Here is a 15,650-nt window from a genome sequence, read left to right on the forward strand (position 1 = left end):
TGAGTCACGCGTTAATGCGTGACGCGTGCCAGCCAATCAGATTCAAAGGACTAAGTACTATGTATAGACTCGAACTCCTTACTGCTTATCCATGGTCACATCATTTCACAGCGGGTATGACCTCCACAACCAGACCGGCGAGATCGTGTCGAGTATTGTCATCGTAGAAGAGCAGCGCGCAATCGTGAAGGCAAAGTCGCGTGCTTTATGCTCAGAGGCCAGATAAAAGCTGGGAAGGCGATGACATGTAGGACGGTCAGACACCGACGCTATCTCAGACAAACAACGACAAAGTCGCTGCTCCAAGGAGGGTCTTAAACAGTCTTAAATAACCAAGACAGGGTACTTAGTAGCACGAGTGAACCGGCGCCGATCTTTTAGCTTCACCATGGCCACCCAATATTTACCCTCAGAGTGGGAAAAGACCACATACTACCACGGCATCTCTCCCGACCCTCCTGAGCTTCTCTACCGCTCAGACTTTCTCGAGAATCAGTTTAGTGTTCCTGAGGGTCGTATCCAACACGTCCCTACCAAGACCATCCATGGCGTTTTCGACCCAAAGTTCAGGGCCGCCTGGCATGATCTGGGACCCAAGATCAGGGACGTGCTGAAAGACCGCAAGATCCGGTACTCCGCCATCCAGCCCGCTCGTTTCGAGACGCACACCGAGGACGGGGAGAGCAATCTCGGTCCCATTGTAATCTGGATACAACACCCGATGATACGCACGCCGCTTCCTCTGAGATCCTCGCTCTTCTAGAGGCCCGCTGTAACGGAGTGGTTTGAGGGAGCCGTCGAGCGTCTGTCTTCCAGTCGTCCGGCTCTCTTGGGCGTCACCCATGACACCAACCCTACCTACCACGTCTTCCACGAGGGGGGCCCCAGCGGCAACGACAGCGCCAGAGTGCTCGGCGTCACCAACTGCCACGTCCTGCGCAAGGACACCACTGTCCCGTACGTGCGAGAGGACGCCGGCCGATCGCGCCTGCCCGTCTGGATTGCCAGCGAGCGTCGCTTCCAGCGCGGCCTCGGCGAGATCCAAGCCGCCATTACCGACTCAAGGCTCAGCGCCGACTTATTGGCTCGGGAAATCGAGGAGCTGAAGGCGGAGGGGGCTCAGAAGGACCTCGAGGCCAAGCAGGCGCAGTTGACCAAGATGCAGAAGGACGTTAGCACCCTTGAGGCCTTCTACAACATGGTCCAATCCCATTGGTCTGACATTGAGGCTCGCAACGGCGGATGGATGGATTGGGCTCCCGAGATCTCCGTCGACCACTACACCAAGGACATTGCCACCTTTGAAGTCGACGCGGACAAGATCTCGGCCCATTACAAGGGCAATGTGGTCGACTTAGGTGTGTCGTATCTCATCTCCTCCCCTTCTCCAGTCTGACTTGAAGAAAACCTGCAGGCGCGAAGTACACCCTGCCGCAGCTCGTCAACAAATTCTACCCCCCTCAACAACAGCAAGCCCGCCTTCAAGTTCCCGATTAACCGGCAGCTCCGCATCGACGGCTACATCACCGACGAGGGTTTGGCCAATCCCGACAGTTTCGACAGCAACGGCGAGCCTTGCATCATTGTCATGAAGGTCGGCAACACCACCGACCTGACGGTCGGACGTTACGCCGGTCTCGAGGCCTTCGTTTGCGATAGCCTTGGCGTCGAGTCCATTGAGCTCGCCATCGGTATCCTTCACTCCGGCATCGTCAATGGCAATAACAGCCTCGTCACCTACGCGACTCCCGCCTGGTGGGTTATCGAGCAACTCAGGGCGCAGTATCCGTACGCCGACTTCAACCGCGACCACTTCTGAACTGCCGACTGCCTCAAGTGATCCCTGCGACCGCTCGTGCGTAATTGTATCTGTAATTTCGCATGTTATTGTCTGTATAGTGAGCGCATATAATTGACTGCGTATGTGTCGTGTATAATACTTAGTTACGATTCATCTACAATTCATGTTTGTAATGAAATGTCCTGTCTATGGAACTTCCTGTTGCTCAAGTAAAAGCCTGTATCAAGAGTGGAGCAGCTGCCAACAGAGGCGAGGTAACATCGATAAATCCGCTCCTGTCACCGCGTCCTCGACGATAAGAAGCATTAGATACCTCAACAACCGTCCTTTCAAGGGCTATAATGGCGTCGTCACCTGATGCTTTAGCACTTAATGCAATGAAACGTATTTCTGTCTGATCCCACAGCCTTGACAAGGAACATGGAAAGGCCAGCCAGAATAGAAAGGGGTATGGGGTATGAATTCATGGCAACAGTCATAGATGAGCACAACGCAGGCATTCTATTGAATCACCAGATCCGGTTCAGGTTCCCTAAAGATCGTAATCTCCTGCTGCTTAAAGTACCGCCTGTTCTCCTCGTCGATGAGGACGAGGTTCAGGTAGTACCTCGTGCTGAACTTCTTGTTCACGTCTCGGAAGGTCGGCGTTAGGTCGAAGCCTCCTAGGAATAGCCGGATAGGGATCTTCTCGCCTGTCGCAATGGTATGGGTGTCAGCGTTCATGAGGGCGTCAAGGTGGAGAGAGAGAGGAGGGGGAGGGGGGACGTTCAGGTCATATCACCGGTTTGGACAGGCGGGATGGAAGGAGACGTTCCAGTTGCGAACGAAATTGAACCGAACAGAAGGAAGACCAGTACTATGCGAAATCGTGACGTACCTCGAATAGGTGCTCCATCCATGATCTCAAACTTGGTGATCGTCTCGCTCTCGTTGTACTGGTTCGGCGGAGAACCTGTCGTTTCTCTCCGGATAATAGACAGTTCCATGTGCTTGATCTTTATCCGGACGAGGAGGAAGTAGATGTTGCCGATGATGACGTCCTTTAGGTGGTATCTGGGAACAGGAGATTCCAGTGAGCTTGGGTTCAGCATTGGCAACGCGACATACGCACTTGGACTTGTTATACTCGAACTCGATGTGGAGACAGTCTTCGATTCCAACTTCCATCTTTATAGAGTTGTTGCTGTCTGGTGGCATGCGGAATGAATGGACCCAGATATCCTTCTCCTTCACAACGTCTGCCATCCGCCGCGAAATCGTCACCCGTACGAAGTACCTGTTGTCCATTCAGTTCCTAGTCTTTTCCCATACAGTCCAACAGCAGCAACGCACCGTAACTTGACATTAATCCCCTGGTAACTCTCGAACTGCTTCTCCACACTCTTAAAGTTGAAATCAAACGTCTGCGCTGAGCGCATATCACCAGGCGCAGCCAGCTCCTGGGAGAGCGAGAGGAACTCGTGGTGGTGCCCTCGGTCATAGAATAGTTCTGTAGCATCCAGCAAGGTAACAGTGAGTCTATGAGCCTGCGCCATTCCTTCATTTAAGGAATAGATGGCGCACCAATGTTCCCAACGAATTCAACTTTGATACCTTCATGCGTCACTTTCTTGCCGTCCCTGACTCGTATTGAGACCTATATAGGCAGGCGCATAACGCCAGAGATAGATGAAAGGGAAAAGAAGTCTATAATGAACCTTGATACACTTGTAGGACGAGGAAACGCGTTCAAGTACCTGTCCGCCAACTGAATCTCCATCGTAATACACAGGACATGAAATGGTCTTGTCCTTTTCGCCTTTGATTTCGACTTGCTTGCGCACCTCTTCACCGTCGAGCTTGATGTCGACGTCGATGGGCGAGGCGAAGAAGTAGGCGGCCATGGTTGCGGGGTTGGGTAAAGGGGCTCGGTCAACGTCGCTGCCAGTGCCGCGCCGCGATCCCGCCGCCAATGGACGTGGGAGAGTCCTTCCTTATATAGGAGCACTACCATCCCCTCAGGCCTCGAAGCTCTCGAAGGCTTACAACCTTTCATTGAGTTCTAAAGCACCTCTCGTCTCAACCAAGCACCGAATGTGCATTATTTCATTCCTAGTACATGTAGACAGATCGGTGCGCACTGTCCTCCCGAATCCCTATTCCAGTCCCTTTTCCCCATTGCTTACTTGCGATCAACCATAGTAGATAAGATACTCCTCAACACGGTCGGGATATCACCGGTATTCGCGACACGGAAGCCCTTTCCAGGGAGTCGCTTAGGGATCCTACGGCGACGCGTCAGTGTAATCTCCCACAAGCACAGCTTATGGATGGATCTCACCAAGTAGCCTCAGCGCCCTCGCCAATACAGATCAACGCAGTGTTGACCTTGGGGTTCGAGTTCATCGCCTGCGTGATCTCCTCAGGGGTGATTTGGTATCGGCCAAAGTTTGCGTCCTAAACCCAATCACAATCATTCAGCGACAAGCCTTGTTCAGGAGAGGAACCAGGAACGTACGGTGATAGCAATGACAAACCAGTCATCAGCGTCGAACTTTGCCACCTCGTCGACACCTTTCCGGATGGCCTCCACTATCAACAGGAACCAATTAACATGCAGGGTTCTCCATGAAGACACCTCAGGATGGACGTACCAGTGAAGTCACCAGCAAAGGCATATTGAGGGATCATGTACATCTTCTCGGCGACCTTCCACCTCTCCTTGAGTTCAGTGGGAGGCTTGTCGGCCGGTACAAGCGGAATATCTGGACCATCTCCAGACTAAATTCATAATCATCCTGTCAGCTGTCTCTCCTTCACAATCTCGTTTGCCCCGACTCACGTGTCCAGTAATCTACGAAAGTAGGACGGTTAGTTGACTAAAAGCAGAGGAATTGTACCGATTCGGGCAACTTACATCCCAAACGTACTTGTCCTTCCTGGACAAACGATCAAAGGTCTCCATCAACATGACCGCTGTAGATTCAAACATGCATATGTCACCGCATTATCCCTGGAATTCAATCGAAGCCTGCACATACCAGTCTCCATACTCCGCTGCAACCGCCCGTCGTACTGGAATCGGTACATCGAAGCCGAAAGGTCAAAAATGAAACGGATGCGTTTGGGCCTGAGCGGAAAACAGGGTGAGTCCAGGTCGTAGCTCACGAGAACTCTGCGATAAACTTACTTGAGTTGCGGTCGGCCAAGCTCAGGTTTCTCCAGTCCTCGCCGCTTGTAAACCGTGCTCTCCCCCGTCAAGCCCTCAGTCAACCTTGTATCGTCCAGCTCTCCATCCGTCTGCCTCTTAACCCATACCCTTTCTTCCTCCTTGGCGGCAAGATCTAACGAGCTCGCATCAGTTCTCTCCCCCTCGTACATTAACCAGGCAAAACTCACGTTCCAAAAGATCGACCAAAGACGCCATATGCGCCTGTGTAGAGTTCAAGAGCACACTATAGCCCTTAGCCTCCGCTTGGCTCATGTCAAGCTCCTCCAGACGTCTCTTGAGTTCCTCCCTGGCCATCTCCCTCGCTTTCTCCTGGATATCATCCGGAACGCGCTGCTTCATCCGTTCAGGGACTTGCTTGATGTCACCGCCTTTCCAGAGACGCTTGTAGCCTCCGATACCACCCATACCTGCGGTATCGCGACCTCCAGTCTATAGCCGAGTACACAGTCAGCGCGGAGAAGTATGAAAAGACGAGACGAGAGCATACTCCACCAGCCCAGGTATTTCCACCATGATGCTCTTTATTATCGTGTTTCCCCTCCTTGGGTCCACCAAGCGAATCATCTTTAGGCGTAAACTGGATATCCTCGATCTTCTTCTTGGTAGCAGTGCGAGCAGCTTCCAATCCAAGCGTCGGAACGTCCAGCCTAAAAGGAACATGTCAGTATTGCTATAACCACAAGAGGCGAGAATTCCTCGAGTACCCATGGTGAATGAGAATCTGAGCAAGCTTATCAATCGTCTCGGGTTTGTAGATATCAAAGTCGAAGACGTTGCGAAGGGCTTCGCCGAGCGTGTCATTCGGGTAGGCCTTCAAGTGACGTACGAGGTTGATGAGTTCTGCCAAGGGTCAAACATCAGTTTCCTCTCTAAACATCTCGATGAAACATGGAAACGCACCTCGCAAAGAGTAGGGGTAAGTGAGTGCACCAGACTCGTATCCCTTCCTCAGGTCATCGAAGGCACCCACAAGCCTTGTAACAAGGTCTTCACTGAGCTCAGGTGCAAGCTGCGAGATCAACCTTCGTTCCGAGGCAATGTCGGGATTGGAGACGGAGTGTGCACTGAAGTTCTCTCCCAGCACTTGGAGGAAATGATTACCCAAGAACGCTAAAGCACCTCTATGAGCCTCTGAAGTCAACGAGAATGAAAGGAAGCATACGATATCCAGGCCGATTAGCTAGCAAAATCAACCTAAAGTTGGGGTGCACGACGATATCCCCTTCACGTTCCTTCACAAGCCTGACACGGCGGCCATCCGAAAGCGACAGTTCGCCTTGTCCAGCCAAGCTTCGGAAAATCGCGACGACGTGCTCAGGTGCTTTATCAGCCTCGTCGATGATAATGAATCGACCATGTTTGATGGCTCGAAGAAGTGGCGAATCAGTGTAGTTGAGAACACCAGCTTCGAGCGACGTGGTGAACATGAGCTGATTGACAGTCGTATCGCGGTGCAGTTGGATGTACTCTCTTGGTCGTCCGAGTAGCTAGCAGTAATCAGAGGGTGTTAGGAACCATTTCGTGGATGACTGTCTGAATGACTGAAGGGTCGACATACCTGGCACAACCGGTCCACAATCTTGTTCTTCCCAACTCCCTGGTTTCCGAGTAATACAACATGTTCTCCGAGCAGCTCCAGGTCGATGGCCAAGTCACGCATGAGACCGGTCTGGAGACTGTTGTCGTAGAAGTGGTCCATATGAGGGATATGAGACGCCGCTCCTTCTGGGTCTTGCTTAGGGTCAAACAGAGGGATGACAGTGGGTTTCATCTCAGTCTGGGCCCCATCAGCAGTTGTCGGACTAGGGAAGACCAATTTTCCATCTTGAATCACAGGCGTCGGGTTGAACTGGACGAGGCATAAGCAAAGAGCTTTGAAGAGCTAATGACAACATACCGGGGGAGTCTTCTTAAAGATATTCGAATCCTCCAGTAAGGTAGTCAGGTTTAGTTTCTCCACAGCTGGAAGGAAATCCGCCAAAAGTGCTCTCGAAACCAAGGAATTCAAGTCCACCTCTTCAGGGAACAGCGCAATCCTCCTTGCAAGCGAAACGAGGGTCCTGGTTCCGAGGCGTCTATTCTTGATGATATTGTCCGCCGAGAGACTGCTTCGGTACTTCTCCGCGAAGGTCAAAAGCATGTCCACAATCTGCGGAGGACACCCTGTTGCACGAAGGATGGCGCCTTCTTCCTGAGGGTCCATGGGCTGCGAAGGGATGGGGAAGAACATGTTGGCATGCTCGTCCGATACCCAGTCTTTGAGAGGGAGCGACTTGGAGGCGGTCATAATGACACGGAAGGAGGGGTGTGCGAGGGAAAGTTCACCCGACTCGAGTTCTTCTGGGGAGGCTTGACCGACGATTCGTTTACCCTCCCACAGTTCGGTTTCCCGATCTTGGATGAGGCGGGAGAGGGAGCCTGCTGTAGACCCGATGACGTCGAGGCCAGAAAGGTGCGCCACGCGACCTGACCAGACAGCTTCGATGAGGGGACTATTTAATAGTCAGTATAGTACGACTATAAAATGAAGTAAGAGCATACCTCGGTTCCCAATGAGTCGCACCACCGTCCTCGATCTTCCTCCTCATAATGAGTTCCCGTCCACCAAGTTCCTTATAAATGTGCAGTGACTCCAACTCATATCCCAAGATCTGACCGAATACCCTAACCAAGGTCGTTGATGAAGTGGATGCTGTGGATGGCAAGACGGGAGGAATCAATGAGATATGCCAGCCAAGCGCATGAGCTTGTAGGAAGCAGGTCAACAGCCCAATGAATCGAGGTGTAGGGTTGAATTCGAGACTTCCCGTGAACGGGAAAGGTCGTAATTGCTTGCTGCCTGCAGGAACATCAATGACAACTGGTTTCCTGACGCTGGGATGGGCAAAAGTGAGGCGTGCGGTGGTATCATTGGCGCGTTCGATCGCCTTGAGTTCGTAGCCCAGTAATCCTCCCTGCTCAGACGAAGGACTGCCCAACTCGCCAAGCCCAGCCTCTTCGATGTGTCTACCGAGGATAGCCCAGGCTTGCAATGGCGAGTGGATCAAAGCGGGATGAAGCGTAAGCAGCAACCTCGCCAATTGCGACGGGGTCAACGAGTCGGGAGGAGGGAAAGCCTGGACGAGACCCCGCAGTTTCGCAATCGCTGTCTGCGGGAACGGAGGCAAAGCCGTCTTGGACACAGCTTCCAGGGCATTCCTTGTCTCACTCGCGTACTGGGTGGTGAGGATGAGGTTGCGCAGCTTCTCGTAGAGCTGGTTCGAGCCGGTTTCAGATTTGCTGGCTTCTTTCGGTCCATTGATGGCAAGGAGAGCGCCAACAGGGTCTATGAAGCGGGCTTGGAAACGACTTCTAAAGGGAGGGTCGAGTGGGTATCCAGGGTAGGGAGGAACTGGGGCGGCGATGGCGACGACTCTAAAGTTCTTGTGGGCTGGTATGAAGAGTTTGCCTTGCTCCGAAGTTACGGTCCCCTTGGCCTCCAGTTGCTCATACCGCTGAGGGTGAATGATGTGGGTTCCGTCGTCGAGATTCCTGGAAAGGATGTGTTATGCCCGAGGTCGTCCGTTTTCAATCATATAGAGACCCTTACATTTCTCTATTCTCTAAGAGGTTGTTGAGGACCTGTCGAGCACTTTGCACTGAGAAAACACAATGCTTTGAGGATTGGCTAGATACTTACAGGCATTATACCTCTCTCAGCCTTTTCAATCCCTTCGAGAATCAACAGCCTTCCATGCTTTACAGCACGGACAGCGGGGCTGTCGACATAGACGAGGTTTCCTCCTTGTCTAATCTCTCTTCCCTGGACAATTGCCCATTCAGATTCAAAACACAAATTGCAGGGGAAAAAGCAATCACCTGCTTCAGTTCAGTCTCTCCAACATCCCTGTGCAATGCAATATACTCGTACTCCGAGTTGATAAGGCTGAACCGCCGCAGAGTCAGTTCGATCCTCCGACCACAATCCGGATCCGCCTCACTCACCTCGCAAACGTCAATGCCAACCTCCTCGCATACGGACCAGGCTGGGAGACCAAGAATATATCCTGACCCAACAAATACTTCTGCAGCATAAAATGCAGATTATCCAAATTCACGGGATCCTGCATGTCCAACAAGGCCTGGTCGTTCTTCACGAGCCTCGAAGGCGTCAAAGAAGTCGGTACATCATAGGAGATACCGCCCAATTTGAGAGTCCCGACCACAGGAGGAGGCGGGGTAAGCTCTTTGACGATCTGAGCTAGCCGGCGTTGGGCCATGGCGTCGTGTACAACGTCGACCTCTGTGTCCTGGTCGTTCCGAGAGACTGAGCTGGATCGGGAGAACGGTTTCAACGAGATTTCGGGCCTATGGGGCTTGGTGAACGTCGGAAACCGTTTTGAGAGGGTATTGGTAGAGCGAAACCCGCAACATCGTCTGACGACGAACATATACTGTCGTCGGCAATGTGATTTTAGCTTAACCGGTCTCGAATTATGGTTGGGCGCTCCTATTCCCATCAACCCTGCAGTTCCCACGCGCGAAACTTGACCGGACGCGTTCCGACGTGAGACGCGTTTTCCTCCTGGCATTATTGGAAAGTTCAACGAATCCATAACGTGTTGAAACGCTCTCCTGATCAACGTTTAAAATAGAGAGTTCAATGTCTATGGACAACATGAGCCTTACTACACGCAGAACACGTTTCAGCAGTGCCCGTGGTTCAGGCTCAAACTGCGGTTGGAGATGAAGAACACGCGGTAGGGGAGTATATTTCTGGGCCGTCGAGTGGCCTTTGCCACCTACAGAATACTCTTTCCACCATGGCAGAGCCCCAAGTCACGCCCAACCCGATGGACGTGGACGTCGAGCGCGGTCGACCGCAGTCGGAGGAAGCCCCAGAGGCGACGGAAGCCACCCATGTTCAAGAAACACTCGAGGAGAAACCGCTTCCAGACCCATGGCCAGAGCCCGAGGAAACTATAGAAATGCCTAGTGAGAAGCTCAATCTCTCCGCCCCTCGGCACCGCAGAATATTAACAGCTTTCCAGAACCAGAAATCATCGAAGAAGTGCCAGTCATTTCCAAACCGGTGGAACCAACTGTACATCCAAAGGACCTGCACTTTCAGGAACTGCAGAAAGAACTTGCGGATTTTCTAGGCCAACATATCCACAAGGTCGTCCAACTGCAAACTAGCCTTGTCGGTGGCTCAAACTCGATTCGACCACGGTTTGCTCGGTCGGACAAGGATGGTGCGTTGAGTCCGTTTTTATTCGTTCAGGGAACAACCGAGATTAAACGCGGATTACAGGCGACACGATGTCTGGAAGAGCATCCACAGGGCACTTTGCCGTCTTCTCGCATATGGATCTGGCAGGGACGAGGCCGACACCGATGGACATCCACCTCTTCTCCCTCGACCAGTTCCTCACAGTCCATCTGGAGAACGTGAATATCCTCCAGGAAACACTAAAGGGAAATGTGAACGGTCTTCCAGCGCCTCAGCCTCTATCCACCATCGCCGAAACGATGATAGATTCCAGCAGCCAGTACAACTCCCAAATGCAGCAATTCGCCATGCTAGCCATAACTGTAAGCCCACTCTCCCGTTCATCCTACCCAGTCTTACTCCTTTCAACAGTCAATCTTAATGTCCCTTTTCATCCTCGCCTTTCTGGGACTTTCATACGCCCTGATTGAACCCCGCCACCGCCGCATCCCCTTCAGCGTCTCGCTCCTCTTCGCCCTCCTCTGCCTGGGCCCGCTCCTCCTAACCATCGCCCTCTCCCTCTGGGGCATCATGTCCGCCTCCTGGCGCCGCATGCGCAACATGCCCGAAAGCGCCCTCCAATCCCACTTCCACCTCCACCTCGGCCGCCAAATCCAATTCTGCGTCTCGGTAGCCATGTTCCTCCCTGTCGTAATCTTGGCGTTTTACATCTTCGCGGCGATAGCCTTCCCGATTGTGTTCCTTGTTCTCTTGTTGGTTGCGTCGTTGTTGGTGGTGGGCAGTGTATTTTACAGGGTGCCCATTACGTTTGAGAATGTCTCGACGTTGATTTTGGGAACGAAGGGGTTGGAGAGACCCAACAAGCAGAAGAGGCCCGCACCCAGGAGTCGGAGGAGTTTTTATTGAGTTATTATTCGTACCCTAATATTTATTGCCTCGCCAGGAGTTGCGATGTTCATCCAATTCCCGTGATTGAAGATAGCCCGGTGACTTATAATCCCATACAACAGGTAAGTATTTACACAATCGATCGAAACAGATAGCAACGAAGGTTAGTGGTTTAGTAGATCCAGCCTCTAGAAGTTCTCTGTGGAGTGTCGTCAGGGGGAAGCTCGAGCGGAAAGACGGGGATAACTCACCCTTGCCGTAGAAGAACCTCGTTCCCTTGGGCGTCGAGTACTTATTGCACATCGAGTGAAGTGTCTTGGACAGGGGCGCAGGTCCGCAGAAGAACACGCCAACATCCGTCTCGGGGTGCTTCTCACAGAGCGAGCCAAAGACACGATCCCAGTTCGGTCTTCCAAAGTGAGTGGGTGCTCGGAGAGAAGTGATGGCGTCCTTTTCAGCGCCGACATCCTGGACCTGTAGAATTTATGAGTGGGTATGTTCGGGTTCACGTTAAATTGGTTGGCACGCACAATGATGTTGTTGACTTCATCCTCCTTCAACTTGGCAGTGAGGTAGATGTTAATCTCGATCCTGTTCTGGGTATCCTCCTCTTCGATGGCATGCAGCAACGAGTGGAACCATTCGGCAGTACCGAAATCCTTGATGACCCAAGTGAAGTAGACCTAGACGACAAGATTACAATCATTGTTAACCTAACCAACAACGAAGCAAGCATACCTTGGACAAGCGGGTAGGTTTGGCATCAGTCAGGTTGTTCATGCGGTACCAGATGTGCTTCAAGATCCTGTTGCAACAGAATGATTGGCATCAGGGAAACGAGGTAAAGATGGGCCGCCGACGTACGAAGCAAATGGCGTAACACCGATACCACCACCGACGAGGAGAACCGTCTCGTACTTGAGGAAATCTTCAGACGCAGAGCCGAAAGGACCGTCGACCATGACACGGGGAAGGGGTCGGTTGATGGGAGGAGGGACGGCAGCCGGCTTGGCAACGGCCCCATCATCGCCCTTTTTCTTCCTCTCAAAGTCGCATCCGAGAGCCTTGGAGAACGCCGTGGTCCAGTCACCAGCGACACGGATGTGGACGGAGATAAAGTCCTCCTCGGGGGCGCTGGTGAGGGTGAAAGGGTGCCATTGGAAGTAGGAGATCTCAGGGCATGAAAGGAAAATGTATTGGCCTGCGCGGGTGGTGGTCTTCTCTTTCTTGATTTGGACTTCCATAACACTCGAGGGGTGCTGGATGACCTTGTGGATGTGGGTGCGGTGCCTCGAGCGGATTTCACGGAGAATTCGTTCCCAGATCCAGATGACACCTCCGACGAGCCAGTACCTCTACAGAACAATCAGAATCAAAGACCGAGTCGAGAGTGAAAAACACATACCCAGAAGACACCGATGGTGTTGAATGAGCAGTAAGGCGGGCGGTCGGGCTTGATCATGCAGAACATTCCGTGGAGCTGCCAGTTGATGAAGAAGACGATGAAGAGGTGGTGGGAGTACCAGAACCTCTCGAAGTGGGCACGTCGCCTCTTCTCAATAGCGAACCATACCATGATACCGAGGGCGAGCCACATGATCCAACCAGTGAGACCTGGCCCCGTGGCAAAGTTGGCAGCCATGAACGCGCCAATTCGTTGACCGGTCGTCATGTTGGGGATGGACAGAGCGAGCTTGGTGAAGTTGACCATGTGCGCCAGAGTGTGGACGGCGGAGCCGATGACGATGGACCAGGCGGTCGCCTTGTGGAAGGTGATGTTCTTGTCGAAAGGAATGATGTCGTTGAGCGGGGTGCGGCGCAGGAGGGAAATGAAGTTCCTGCAGACGGGGAGAAGGATGAAGATAACGTCGACGTGGAGGACCAGCGCTGCGGTACGGGCAATTGCTATAGACAATCCATTAGACTAGAGAACACAAACCGATGAAAACCGGCTGGATACTCACGGAAGGTGATACCAAAAACCGACCGGGCACCCTCCGAGTTGTCCTTAAGCTGGTAGTGCATGAAACCAAAGACGGCGACGAGCAAATGGAGGAAAATCCAGGTTCCAAAGAACAGTTGCCTGCCTCCCTCGTTAATCATCCACACATCCCACCGCTGTTTCCAGCCCATCTCCCCCTGGGTGGTCCTGGGCGCAGCGGTGAAAGTGTTGGTTCTCTGCAGCCCCTGGAGTCGTCTTCGCTCGGTCTTGTTTCGCTGGAGATGTACGGGCTGGTTCGAGCCTGTCGAGAGCTTGTCGGCCAAATCCGGGTGCTGGGCAATGGTGGCATTGGGCCCAGTCACCTTGCCGTCTGAAAAGTCGAAGCCAGAGTTTCGAAAGGCCATGGTCGTTGTCTATTTAAAAAACCTGGGAAAAGGGGGTATCGAGGGGCAACGTTCTCAACCAACGTTTCCTGCGCTGTGGTTGAGGAAGAAGATCGAAGAAAAAGAGAGTGGTGGAAGGAATAAAGAGGAAAATATGGAACCGGCCAGGAGGGAGTGACGGGGGATGGGGGAAGAGCCAACTTGTTGTGAATTGCCTTATGTTGCTGTGCCACCGCCAGTGAGAAACAATAATGCTATGGTAACGCCGAATGTCCGTCAGCCATCAATAAAATAAAGTCTGGAATTGATTCTAGACATTCGCTACCTTTACTTCCTTCGATATCACTGCACATTTCTTCCCTAATGGTCGTAGGGCCCGTGAAGAACATTCACCAAAATCAAGCAACGAATGCGAGAAATAGAAGATTCCTGCTCCTTCGGTTTTCAAAGTGATACAGGGGGTCGATCAGAGCGGATGCTACACTTAGACCAACTGGTATCCGACTCACAAAAAGGATTTAAAAAAAGCTGCTGGACAATAGGTGCGGTTATCGCACTACATACAGAGGTCGCATGTGTCAACGTTCTGAACACCCGGGATCAATGTTACCACCATCCTCGTCCTTCATATAGGTGAACTGCTATGCCAACTGATCTTCTTGAACGAGAGCCTTGGCGGCCGCTAGCCCCTGTCGAGGATCCACAAGAATAGCAGAAACCCAATGGAACGAACATTAATCCCCTCGACGAAGAAGCCGTGTCACGGAAAGATGCAGAAACAGTGTGCCTCCTTGACGAAGCTGACAAGCAACCCGACCAAGCATAGATCCGATTAGATCAAATTATTACATGGAGCAAACGAAAACGAAACCTCCGACTTCAAACGTTCAACAGCTTTAATTCAGCAATCTGCTCAACCAAGGATTTCATAACCTCCGCCTTCAACGTTCCTATCTCCAACACCTCTTCATGGGACACAACCTGTGCCACAGGGAGCTCGACCTTCTTGCCCGCAAGCTATACCAGTAATGGTCAACTTCATCACTCGCAATCAAGAAGACTTCTTTTACGCACCTCCGCATCAACCTCCTCCTTGATACTCCTGTACTTGTCAGGAATAACCACAAAGTTGGTGACCAAGCTCATCACCATCACGTTCAACCCTTCTTCGCGTCCAGCCAGGACCTCGGGGATGGTACTCATACCAACCACATCCGCACCAGCGAGTCGAAGGAGCCTGCCTTCCGCTGGAGTTTCGTAAGTTGGTCCACTAACCCATGCGTAAGTTCCTTCCGCCAGTGCAGAGGGCTCGAGGTTGAGTTTGTTGGCGGCGAGGAAGGCTAGGCGACGCAGGGCAGGTGAATAAGCGTCGGAGAGAGGGAGGAAGCGGACGTAATCCGGTCGGTGAGGACCGAGAAGGGGGTTCATCCCTGTGAGGTTCGGAAGAGCGATATGGTCTTGGATTATGACAACTGAACGCGTCGGTTAGGATTTAGTGCTGACGGAAGGACGGGTGGTTTTGCTTACTCGTTCCAACGGGAATGGATGGATTTAGTGATCCAGCGGCGTTAGTGACTGTCAAGAAGATGTCAGATAAGGTAGCGGGGCGGAATGGGCATGTCACGGACTGATAAGATCTTTAATACCAAGCTTTGCCATGACGCGGACAGGGAAGACGGTGCTCGATAAAGAGTGTCCTTCGTAAGGATGGAACTAGGAATTGAGATGTCAGCGGTCCTTTCTTCACGTCCCAGGAGACTTGTAAGCACCCTTCCAAGCATCGCAACAACGGGCAGTCCTTTGCCAGATCCAAGGAATCCGAACGCAAGCGCGCTCTTATGACCGGGAACTACATACTTCTCAGCAATCTGGTAAATCGGTGGGAGAGGTAACGCACCTGTACTCCTGCTAAACCCAGGAATCTTCTCGTAAGGAATAATAACGACGTCCTTCAGAGCGCCAACTAGCCCACTCAACCCAGATCCGCAGATAATCCCTAACTGGGGTTTCTGCAACTCATCTGGGAGCTGAGCGAAGATGGCTTCTAGGGTGGGTGCAAAATTAATCTTTGCAACTGTGTCGTGGGGCATGTCTTCTAAAGTTTCTAGAGTGAGATCGTGGATTGGGTGAAAGTAGCTGTGGTGGGACGAGAGCAACTTTGTCCCTTGGCTTGCGTGCCGGATGATGATGGCGGCGGCTCCATCTCTTCACAC

At 52.3% G+C, this 15,650-nt stretch overlaps 6 protein-coding genes across 6 annotated transcripts; 2 read left to right on the forward strand and 4 right to left on the reverse strand.

The window, feature by feature from the left end:
- Positions 1-388: 388 nt before the first annotated feature.
- CC1G_09826 (hypothetical protein) lies at positions 389-1,819 on the forward strand (the record flags this gene model as incomplete). Its single annotated transcript, XM_001837792.1, has 3 exons — positions 389-700; positions 764-1,358; positions 1,404-1,819. The coding sequence occupies 3 exons, from the start codon at positions 389-391 to the stop codon at positions 1,817-1,819; spliced, it is 1,323 nt and encodes a 440-aa protein (XP_001837844.1).
- A 483-nt stretch (positions 1,820-2,302) lies between these two features.
- On the reverse strand, positions 2,303-3,684 carry CC1G_09827 (vacuolar protein sorting 26; the record flags this gene model as incomplete). Its single annotated transcript, XM_001837793.1, has 6 exons — positions 2,303-2,493; positions 2,679-2,854; positions 2,913-3,077; positions 3,134-3,290; positions 3,365-3,437; positions 3,499-3,684. 6 exons carry the CDS (start codon positions 3,682-3,684, stop codon positions 2,303-2,305), a joined length of 948 nt encoding a protein of 315 aa, XP_001837845.1.
- Positions 3,685-3,962: 278 nt separating this feature from the next.
- Positions 3,963-9,583, reverse strand: CC1G_09828 (hypothetical protein; the record flags this gene model as incomplete). Its single annotated transcript, XM_001837794.2, has 20 exons — positions 3,963-4,065; positions 4,122-4,237; positions 4,299-4,372; positions 4,435-4,561; positions 4,623-4,634; positions 4,698-4,756; positions 4,822-4,910; positions 4,971-5,124; positions 5,180-5,441; positions 5,500-5,659; positions 5,717-5,852; positions 5,913-6,143; positions 6,175-6,499; positions 6,571-6,861; positions 6,910-7,504; positions 7,554-8,543; positions 8,602-8,633; positions 8,692-8,814; positions 8,871-8,937; positions 8,997-9,583. 20 exons carry the CDS (start codon positions 9,581-9,583, stop codon positions 3,963-3,965), a joined length of 4,533 nt encoding a protein of 1,510 aa, XP_001837846.2.
- Positions 9,584-9,814: 231 nt separating this feature from the next.
- Positions 9,815-11,130, forward strand: CC1G_09829 (hypothetical protein; the record flags this gene model as incomplete). Its single annotated transcript, XM_001837795.1, has 4 exons — positions 9,815-9,986; positions 10,043-10,246; positions 10,306-10,586; positions 10,636-11,130. 4 exons carry the CDS (start codon positions 9,815-9,817, stop codon positions 11,128-11,130), a joined length of 1,152 nt encoding a protein of 383 aa, XP_001837847.1.
- A 6-nt stretch (positions 11,131-11,136) lies between these two features.
- Positions 11,137-13,612, reverse strand: CC1G_09830 (NADPH oxidase). Its single transcript, XM_001837796.2, has 7 exons — positions 13,077-13,612; positions 12,518-13,017; positions 11,977-12,467; positions 11,851-11,917; positions 11,643-11,795; positions 11,364-11,586; positions 11,137-11,311 (listed from the first exon to the last, which is right to left on the reverse strand). The coding sequence occupies exons 1-7, from the start codon at positions 13,456-13,458 to the stop codon at positions 11,301-11,303; spliced, it is 1,827 nt and encodes a 608-aa protein (XP_001837848.1). The 5' UTR covers positions 13,459-13,612; the 3' UTR covers positions 11,137-11,300.
- Positions 13,613-14,252: 640 nt separating this feature from the next.
- On the reverse strand, positions 14,253-15,557 carry CC1G_09831 (inosine guanosine and xanthosine phosphorylase family protein). Its single transcript, XM_001837797.2, has 6 exons — positions 15,335-15,557; positions 15,207-15,286; positions 15,066-15,150; positions 14,965-15,012; positions 14,512-14,909; positions 14,253-14,454 (listed from the first exon to the last, which is right to left on the reverse strand). Exons 1-6 carry the CDS (start codon positions 15,525-15,527, stop codon positions 14,317-14,319), a joined length of 942 nt encoding a protein of 313 aa, XP_001837849.1. The 5' UTR covers positions 15,528-15,557; the 3' UTR covers positions 14,253-14,316.
- Positions 15,558-15,650: the final 93 nt, after the last annotated feature.

This window comes from Coprinopsis cinerea, assembly GCF_000182895.1.
Source record: "Coprinopsis cinerea okayama7#130 chromosome 6 map unlocalized cont3.6, whole genome shotgun sequence".
Lineage (NCBI taxonomy): Eukaryota > Fungi > Basidiomycota > Agaricomycetes > Agaricales > Psathyrellaceae > Coprinopsis > Coprinopsis cinerea.

Excerpts from the sequence above, each read along its gene's own strand:
- CC1G_09831 (XM_001837797.2), bottom strand. The coding sequence starts at position 15,527 with ATGCCCCACGACACAGTTGCAAAGATTAATTTTGCACCCACCCTAGAA. Across the intron at positions 14,910-14,964 it reads ATCCATTCCCGTTGGAACGA|TTGTCATAATCCAAGACCAT; the intron begins GTAAGCAAAACC and ends CGACGCGTTCAG. Across the intron at positions 14,455-14,511 it reads AGGAGGAGGTTGATGCGGAG|CTTGCGGGCAAGAAGGTCGA; the intron begins GTGCGTAAAAGA and ends TTACTGGTATAG.
- CC1G_09830 (XM_001837796.2), bottom strand. The coding sequence starts at position 13,458 with ATGGCCTTTCGAAACTCTGGCTTCGACTTTTCAGACGGCAAGGTGACT. Across the intron at positions 13,018-13,076 it reads GGTTTTTGGTATCACCTTCC|CAATTGCCCGTACCGCAGCG; the intron begins GTGAGTATCCAG and ends GATTGTCTATAG. Across the intron at positions 11,587-11,642 it reads ATGAAGTCAACAACATCATT|GTCCAGGATGTCGGCGCTGA; the intron begins GTGCGTGCCAAC and ends TAAATTCTACAG.